The sequence below is a fragment of the Macadamia integrifolia genome, chromosome 4 (genome assembly GCF_013358625.1).
Source record: "Macadamia integrifolia cultivar HAES 741 chromosome 4, SCU_Mint_v3, whole genome shotgun sequence".
In the NCBI taxonomy this organism is placed as follows: Eukaryota; Viridiplantae; Streptophyta; class Magnoliopsida; order Proteales; family Proteaceae; genus Macadamia; species Macadamia integrifolia.
Genome location: NC_056560.1, coordinates 5,834,673 through 5,844,308, shown reverse-complemented (window position 1 = coordinate 5,844,308; position 9,636 = coordinate 5,834,673). Strand labels below are relative to the sequence as shown.

Below are 9,636 nucleotides of genomic sequence, written 5' to 3'. Positions count from 1 at the left end.
AGTAACCCTTTCTTTTGGTTTTCAGATTGTGATAGAAAGGTATGGTAGGATTGCAGGGAGGGGGTAGGGTAGGGTGAAGGCTGGGTCGAAGGGGTTGGGGAAGGAGGAAAGTGGAGGGGGGCGAGTTGCCTCTTTCTAGGAAGTTCCCAGAAGAAGAAGAAGAAGAAGAAGAAGAAGGCTGCTAGAATGAAAATTTAAATTGAATAATAAAGAAAAAAAAAAAGATAAAGGAGGAGACCCATGATGAGAACGGTTCTACAAAAAAAAATGATGAGAACATGGTAGAGATCAATTCCGTTAAAATAACAGGTGAGAAAAAGATATAAAAGTGTTTTTTTTTTTGGGAATCAGATATGAAAGTTTGAGTAAATAGAGGGTAAGTGCTAGGGAGTGAGAAATTTTCCCTAAACTTTATAAGTGTAGGCAAGCTTCGGCATCTATTCAACCTCTTTAGATCCTTTTCATATATTGGGGAGGAGAGCATCCCATACATAGAAATCCTTCCTGGTGAGTGGTGGAGAAAGAAAGAGAATAACTACAACTCTCTAAAAAGAGAGAGAAAGGAGTACTGGAGGAGATGACAAGCCCAAAGATCATCCTCTGATCACCTTCCCGAGATGTAGCTTAAAGAAGAATTCTGAAAAGTGCCAGGTGTTGTGGGTTTGGGTATTGTTGCTACCATGGAGATGTTCGGCATCGGGGGAGGTGGACATCGTGAAATTTTGGCTAAATTCTTTATGGTTAGCCTCAATCTTAATCGCAACCGCTTTGATCCTATTCCTATTTAGGGTTGTGGGGTATATGGGTAGAAGAATAACAAATGCTTAATATAGTTTTTCAACTTATCTTTTAGTTAAAGAGTAACATGGTCTTTTTGTGTTTCACAACTAACATCATACTAACATCGATGGACGTCGAAGAGAAGATATAATTGCTGAAAACAAATGTGTACATAATAAGGCCATAGTGCAGGGGAATTGCCCCTCCCCCTTTTTTCCGTACTAAATAAATTAAAACAAAAATCATATATATAGGTGATATGGACTCTTTGATCGCACTCGCACAAGTGCCTCTCTTTTGCTAAGCTCATCATTTGGTCATATCCCATCTCAGCTTCTAGATAGTGGGCTCAAAATTTAAGCCCTATGATATACCATAACACAGCCAACCAATAAAAGGGCCGTATGCCAAAGAACTAAACAAACAACTAGACAAACAGACGACCAGATGGACATGAACACGGGTGACCAGCGTGAGTAGGCACATGCCATGACCATAAGACCAAAATCCCACACGAGTAGGTGAGGGAGACGACCATACAAATAGACAAGTAGATGGATATGAACACAGGTGATTAGTGTGAGTAGGCATGTGCCATGGCCATAAGTCCAAGACCCATATGAGTAGGAGAAGAGATGAACAGACGATCAGAAGAACAAGTGTACATATGAACGGATGAACAAACTCATATATTGCTAGTGTCGACAGAGATGCAGATAGCCACACCTAATCCCCGAATAGACTAACTCCAATGGGGCAGACTAGTCGATAACCCCTTTAGGCTAACCATGGTCATAGTCGGGTTGACCTGACAGCTAATCACTATTGGGTTATTAGTCAGAACCCCGGTTAATTGACCGAGAAGTAACCATAGGTTAACTGTTAGAACCCGGGCTACCCAACCAAGAAGCAACCACAAGTTAACCGTTAAGATCTTGGCATGCATGAGGAGAAATCTACCAACCGGCGTGCGTGAGAGGAGATCCACCAATCTTTAGGGTCTCGATGTGCACTAGGGAAATTTGCCATCTCAGCAAATCTGCCACCTCAAGCTAGATGAAGACAAAGGTTTCACACGAGCGGGGGGTCGATTATGAAAAGGACTCTCGAGCCAATGAAAGAGAAAAAGTATAGGCAATATAAGGATGACTGCTAAGAAAAATGTATGCAATCTCGAATCCTCAGAGGTCAAGAGTGACCTTTCCTTTCTCTTCACCAGTTCTGATTTGCGCTTCGGAGAGCCTTTTTTAGAGATTGGCTCCGGGGTTAGTTCTTCATTTGTGACCTGCAAGTAGCGTGTAGGAGTGGAGACAGGATACGAAGTAACACTATATTCTTTTTTCTTCTTTTTTTTGGGGGTGGAGGGGGGTGGTAAGGTTGAGCTCTATATTCTGCCAAAAAAAAACAGTTGAGTTCTATTCTACCCAACGGTTAGTAAAATTCGCTTGGTATTAATGTTATCTAAACGTATAACTAAGAAATATTTTTATCTGTATATTTGCACCGTTACGAATTTATACACGCTTTTCAACAGCAATACATCTCAATTTTATCCCAACTAAATGAGGTCCTGCACTCCTGCATGGATCCGCAATCAGTGATTTAAAAATAAAAATAAAACAAAATAAAATAAAATGGGACGATGTACTAGGAACCCGATGGTCGAAAGACTCAAAACTCATAAACCCAAAATCTTGTAACCCTTTACCCGTCTTCCGTCCGTCTAAGAACACCAAAACAGGGAGCTGCGAAGTGGAACCTCGGAACCCTAGCCCCTTTGTTCTCCGTCTTCGTTCCCGGTGGCCGGCGACCAAGGGCGATAGCTAGGACATCGATACCTCCTGCTCCCTTCCTCTTCTCCCTTTCTCTTCGCATTGTTGTTGAAAACCCAAGGCGGGAGGGCGACATCTCCGTTCGGCCAGCGAGTCTAGTCTTCTCTGTAAGCTTTCTTCTGAGTGATATGGATGCATCTCTTCTCCGTACATTTTTCTCCCGTAATTTTTAAACAAAGCAATCGAGCTGGGGATTAGCAAAGGAAAACAGGGATTTCTTTTTCTCCTTCACCGAGAAAATCATGATTTGCTCAAGAGAAGAGCAAGGAAAATGAAAATGAAAACCCAATTTACTGTTTGGTATTGTTTGACAGAGGCTTTGCTTGATCTCAGATATGTGAATTCTTGGTGAATCCTTTCAACTCCAGCAGCTCTTTTGAGTTTGTTCTTTGAATTCTGTCTGAATTCGATCTGGACTGAAATCTATAGATGCGATGTGCAACAGTTTTTGAATGTGATCCGAACTGATTTTCTTTAATTTTAATTGTTGAGTTGCAATTTATTTCATGAAAGTTGTGACAGATTAGAGCCCTAGTTGAATTGTATTAAATGGATTTTGGAGGAATCGAATGCTCCTTAGGTATGTTGGTTCATATTCTTTTGTTGGTCAGAATTTGTATTTATTTTGGATGGGTTCTTGAACTGATGCCAATTTACCTTGGTAGATCTCAACTGGTACGTACAATTTTAATTTGGTACCTACATTTCATACCACTATAGTTAATTAAGATGGCAACCACAGAAAGGAACAACACGGTTGGGTACCCTAGTGAAAGGACTAGAGGGGGAATTTTATGTGTTTGATGCTCATAGATTAGAATGTAGTTGCAAACAATTAGTTTTAGTTCATTCTTAACACTAGAATGAACTTGTATTTTTGCTCTCGGATTTTTACAGAGCAACTGTATAAACACGTATTAACTGTGTATTGTATCATTTCCATATGCTTTTTATTGTGCCAGATTTTTGAAAAGTATTATTGCCTTATAGTCCATTTAATTGCCATACGCATCCATTCCCATATTATTTCCGTTCCCGGACTTACTATGATTCTACCCAAAAAAATAAAAGAAGTTGAGATATCTCAGACAAAGGAACAACTTTTCATGTATAATAAAGAAAATGCCCTCCATTAGAACCCCTTCCTTCCCACAAACTCTTCCTAAGACAGCAGACCTGTTACTTCGTTCGTTCTATCTATCTCTCTCTCTCTCTCTCTCTCTCTCTCTCTTTGTCTCTCTCACACACACACACACACCGCTTCAAATGAAGGGCGAGAACTTGGCCTCCCTTCCTTGGCCTTGACTCTGAATCTTGATAAGACATTGGGGTTAAATCCAAAGAAATACCGCAATGGGTGTTTATTATATTTTGATTCAGACTAGGTAACCCATCTTGTTTTAAATGTCAGAGTTATGCAAAAATTTCGCTTCTATTCTCCTCCAAGTCTGCTGTTGGGTTAGGTTAACTCCGTACCTATACACTTTTCTTTCTGTTTTCATTCTTCCTCTTCACATAGGATTTTGGTATGATGCAGAATATTGAGATCAGTCCAGAGACAGTACTGTACAATGTACTGGCATATTTTGTATTTTCCTGGCAATTAGACAAGTGACCCGCATCTTAAACAAGTTCCTCATATTATACCATTCCATATATCTAGATGATAGCGTGAAAAAAGCCCAGAATGTTACTTTATATAGATTGAGGAGTAGATTTCATCACCTGTGGATTGCGGGGTCCCCTTCTGTGCAAAGGATGGAAGGATGACAGCTTGAGTTACTTGTTTCAATCCTAGATTTAGAAGAGGACTTATAATTGAAATGTAGTTCTTGTTTCATAATTCTAAATCTAAGTTCTCTGTGATTCAGAACTCTACCAATGAGTTCGGGGTGAGCTTCTTAAGAATGCTTCATGATTCATACAAGGTGTATATTCTGAAGTTATGTATTTATTTTATCTATTTTTGTTTGATTAGCTTAGATTTTCTTTGCTTGTTTATGCTTCAATAATAATGATGGGCAGATTTGATTGCTTGAGTCATTGGCTTATTTAATTGGACGTGGATTTAATTTATCTATATTATAGTTTTTAACTTAATTCAGTTTCCTCTCTTTTTATAAAATGAAAGGATTCCTTATCTTATTATTATGTTTATTGGACAGTGAACCTATCACCATTGTACTTAATATACCCCCGTACTTAGCTCCTGACCATTAAATAAAATCCTTATTAAACAAACTTATTTATATACAACCTTTAGCCATATCTGTTTTTAACATATTTTTAAAAATTATTATCGAGTTTCAAGTCCGACTTTTACATGAATGCATCTGTATCCTTTTTTAATTTTTTTTAAAATTTTTTCCTGTATCCATATTTACTGATTATGCACTGTAGTGTTGCAGAAAATGGCTGTCTGCGATGATGATACTTCTAATTGACTACTCCATTGTGCAAGTGGGAGCTCATGGAACTTCTTTGAACAGTTGAAAAATCCTTCTCGAATAACAGATTCTTCTCTCTCCTGCCATCCCTATTCTTTTGCTTTTGATCTTATAAAGGACCATCTCTTCCAGAATTTTGAAGATGAATCGAGTTGCAAATGCAATGAGATTTAACACTTTACTACGCAGTGGTAGAGCAAACCAAGGCCAGCCAGCACTTAGACATTTCTCTATTAAGACGGAAGAACCCTCAAGCAAAGGTATCAGGAACCTAATCATTGGGATAAGGTTTAGAGCTTAAGGTGCAAGATAAATTTTGATTCTTATATGCTTATTTATGTGAATCAGAAGCCTCAAATGTTGTTAGAACATCTCTAGTTGTATCAAATCAAAATCTTATTTGAGGAAGCTGTTGTTTGGAAGTTTCATCTTTGGGTTATCAATTTGGCATTATTTGCAATTTTGTCCTTGGTGTTGAGTTTTTGTAGGTTTTTTCCCTTGTGGCACAAGGTTTTATGGACGTTATCACCCATATGGAATATATGGACATGCATACCTACTTTTGCCATTTGGAAGGCTAATGTGGTAATTATAACAATTAGATATCTAAGGAATGATTTGGACTCGCCATGTGTCAAGTTTCAGGCTCAAATTTGATCATTAACTCTTCCATGTATTGGCATACCCTCCTCCCATGAACCATCTTAGTAGTCCATACACCCTCTTTGCATTCCTAGATTTTTTGATTCGTTGTTTCTCCAAACGATCAATTCTATTTGGGTTGAAACTTCACTAGTGGGCAGGGGACCTTGAGGTCTACTTGTCGTAAAATTTCAATTCCATCCAACTTGCCATGTGGCAGAACTAGATGCCCATCCATAAATTCCATATTGGTGGGTGCCTGTCCATAAAACCCCCCCCCCCTTTTTTATTAAATTATTGGATCTCAGTTATTTGATATTAAGGTTTTTGGTATTGTTGTTGGTGGTTGTAGAAGCATATAATTATTTGTTGGAGCCATTGAGGACGAAGCAATCAGATGTTATGGGCTGCTTCCAGAGGATGGGATATTTCCAGGAATACTCCAGTCTTACTATGTTCATGCGCATCACACAACCCACTCACCCTGGTAAGGCTCATCATCAGTTGGATTTCAAGTTGAGCCTAGTAATAGTCTTGATTCTCCTGATATTTGATCCAAGTGGCCTGATGATCCTTATGACTCCATTTCAGTGAACCAAATTTGGCTTCCAAAAAGGTTTGACATCTTGTAATGACAGTTACCTTCAGTATCAATGTTGTGCAGAAACCCCAGGCCTGGGCTGCTGAAGAAGGGAATGGAGTGGCCTAGTTTTCTTGTCAGACATGTTACAACAATGGGGAATTCCAAGGAGTCTTCAGAAGTTGGTTCTGCAGCTAGTCCTGACATTGTACCCCGCATCAAATTTAAGAGGCTCGATAAAACAGCGAAGCACATAATGCAGGCATGCCATGTTTTTTTCATATTTTCTTGGAATGAAGTTCTGCATTACTCCTTTTGCTTCCCCCACCCCCCGGCGGGTAACAAAAAAAGGCCTGTTTTCTTTTAATCTTTAATAACTAGGTTCCTACCTTATAGATTCTGGATAAAGAAGCAGTGGAGGAAGTGAGGACACAGAGAGAGATACTTGATATAAGGCCTGGTTATATCATCCAGCTCAAAGTGGTATGAAATTATGAATTATTTCGTTGAGTCAATTTTGAGTTTGCTTTTATTTTAATCCTGATATGAACAGGAAGTTCCCGAGAACAAGCGACGTGCTTCAATTCTTAAAGGAATTGTTATAGCACGGCGCAATGCTGGTCTAAATTCGACATTTCGATTGAGGAGACTTGTGGCAGGCGTCGGGGTGGAATCTGTCTTCCCTTTGTAAGTAAATATGTTATCTACTATTCTTCAACTTGGAACTTTCAATTCCTTGTTCTCTACTCAAGTTACTGAATGTGTCTCAGGGATCACTGCATCAACAAATACAATGACTATTTATGAAAATATATGATTTTATAAATTTATTGTAATGAGTAAAATTGACTGGTGAAGTTATTTGTATATATTGTTTAAGTATATGATGAACTGACTGAAGAAATGTATCGAGTTAGATAAGAGTTGAAGATATGATGACATTCGGAAAAATTCTTACATAATACTGTAATGATATCCAAGACAGTGGAAGGGGTAGGTAATGTAGAACTGAACTGATTTGGACAAGTCAAACCAGCTCACAACTGCAGGATTCTTTAGTCAAAGAACAACCATAAACCAACCAGGAAAGTGTAACAAAACTCAGATCAGAAGAGGTGATAAAGTAACCTAGCAAGCTATCAAGTTCAATAGACAGTATTCCTTAGGACAGATCAGTAAATAAACAAGTAGGACCCAACAGAGGCTGATAAGAGTCCTCTACAGTCCAACCAACATTAAAATATGACAGAGAAGTAAAGAAACCAGAGAAGACCAATATCTTCCTATCGATTTCAGTACTTGGCTGAAAATCCCACTAAAAGACAAAAACTGGGAGATTTCTAATATCTCTTGAACCCCTGGACAGAAAAGGCTCCCCTTTGGGTCATGTTTCCCCCTAGGCAGGACCTAACTTTGATCCAAAATTCATCCAAAACTGATGACTGGTTAGGTCTGGGCAGTTTCTGAAAATTACTAACAGAATCTGCAATTTGTTGGGCAGAATTGGGAGGAAAACTGAATTCAATACCTGTAAGAACTTGAGAAGATCAGTAGCACTTTGTGTAGTTGAGAGGAGAAGAAGATAAGCTAACGAAGAGGACCTCTCAGGCTTCACATCGCAGAGAGTCAACTGGTTCGAACATCAGTTCCATCAGCCTTGATCAAACACAAGACAACCCTTCATGGAGAAGAGAATAGCAGCAGCCATTAATTTGTTTATCAAAATCGTTCCATCCTTGGAAGCCTCATCTTCTTTATTTATAATATTGATGGGGGAGGGAATTACATAATAAAAGGTTCCTTAGGAAACCTTAATTTAGTCCCCTAATACAATATTTTCTAAAAACATAAATTAGAAACTAGCTGAAATTAGAAAATAACCACTAATGACTTGACTCCACTAATAACTTGACTCCTAAGAAAACAAGTATAACTTAAATCAAATCCAACATAAAAGTAAATTAATGAAAAATGAAACAAATTGGTAAATCCCTTGTGAAACTTTAAAGCCCCTTTTTAAGGCCCATAAAAGTGGCATATTACACTCAAAACACATGGGATCAAAGGCCCAACATGTATGTAACCCAACTCTAGGCTTATTCATAATAAAACAAGCCTAGTTTGGCTTCTGAACTTCGGGCAAGGGCCTACTATTACCACTAGGCTTAATGTTAGTTTTAGTTAATTTTTTTTCTCTCTTGGAGATCCTCTTGATTTTCTTTCCCCTAACAGCCAACTAATGGGTGATGACAGATACTCTCCAAACATCAAGGAGATTAAAGTGCTGGACAAGAAGAAAGTGAGAAGAGCCAAACTCTACTACCTCAGGGACAAGATGAATGCCCTCAAGAAACATTAGCTTTAGAGTACTTGATGATTGAAGTTATTGAGTGAGGAAAAGCAAGATATGTTTGTCATCCGACTGTTTTGGTCATTTTGTTTGCGGGAAACGGGCTTTTTAGGCATTGCAAGTACTTTTTGACTGGTATACGGTATTTATTGGTATGAAACTCTGCTTCTGATCATGGTAATTTCTGCTCTACTATTTTGACACAGTAAATTCGTTACAGATTTTAAATAAACCTGATATCTTCGTGTTTTCTCCTGAACTCTTTGTATTACTTAGGCTCTCTTTGATATGCTTTGATGATTTCATGGGCTCATAAACAGAAATTATGGTGTTTGGTATGATTTTTTCACCTTATTTATGGGAAATCAATTTCATCTGGAATAGTAAAATATCTGAAGATCTATTTCACTTCTTTCAGCGAATCAGTTCAAACTTACTTCGTTCTATATACGAGCACATGTTTGGCATTATTTTCTTTGAAATCCATATCATACTAACTTGACTCGGTAGCTCTACCTTACTGACGAGACCAGACTCCCTCTTGAGAGCGAGCTACGTCGGACAGACTGTCCTATGGTATATGTAGGATTCTCCGGTTACGGTTAGCTAATAGACCTCTGACCTTTAAAGTAATAGACTACTAGGATACTAATCGAGGATAAGAACAATAACCGCTGGACTGATAGTTTGATTGGTGGTCCTACTGCCAGCCAGCTCGTATCTCAGCAGTACTGCCTAGCCCACTCGCTCTCTGCTACTCTTAGGAGACTGAAGAATGTCCAGATCATTTGCAAAGTCATGTCGCCTACGATTTAGTTTTTGTACACAGAATTGAATGAGCCCTCTAGGCTGTCTGGAAGGTGGCCCCTGGCACTAGTATAGGCCTGCGTTAATGGGAGTGCATGTGGAAGCATTGATAGGATATGTTTTTTTTCCTTTCATGGGGATGTTGTGGTTATTTTGCCCCTTGTTTTTTTGGCACAACCCACACACTTTTAGATATAG

The 9,636-nt window shown here is 38.7% G+C and overlaps 1 protein-coding gene across 2 annotated transcripts; it reads left to right on the top strand.

The window, feature by feature from the left end:
- The first annotated feature begins 2,434 nt into the window (after positions 1-2,434).
- On the top strand, positions 2,435-8,890 carry LOC122075219 (50S ribosomal protein L19-1, chloroplastic-like). 2 transcript variants are annotated; one of them, XM_042640175.1, is made up of 7 exons: positions 2,435-2,719; positions 5,021-5,319; positions 6,054-6,188; positions 6,350-6,543; positions 6,678-6,764; positions 6,835-6,968; positions 8,535-8,890. In XM_042640175.1, the coding sequence occupies exons 2-7, from the start codon at positions 5,202-5,204 to the stop codon at positions 8,638-8,640; spliced, it is 774 nt and encodes a 257-aa protein (XP_042496109.1). In that variant the 5' UTR covers positions 2,435-2,719; positions 5,021-5,201; the 3' UTR covers positions 8,641-8,890. The 2 variants fall into 2 exon arrangements, with proteins under 2 accessions (XP_042496109.1, XP_042496108.1); XM_042640174.1 differs by having other exon boundaries at positions 5,013-5,319.
- Positions 8,891-9,636: the final 746 nt, after the last annotated feature.

What these genes read in the sequence shown, in the direction of transcription:
- LOC122075219 (XM_042640175.1), top strand. Translation starts at nt 5,202, where the DNA reads ATGAATCGAGTTGCAAATGCAATGAGATTTAACACTTTACTACGCAGT. An exon ending in CAGCGAAGCACATAATGCAG is followed by an intron (nt 6,544 to 6,677) that starts GCATGCCATGTT and finishes CCTACCTTATAG; the next exon opens with ATTCTGGATAAAGAAGCAGT. An exon ending in ATATCATCCAGCTCAAAGTG is followed by an intron (nt 6,765 to 6,834) that starts GTATGAAATTAT and finishes TGATATGAACAG; the next exon opens with GAAGTTCCCGAGAACAAGCG.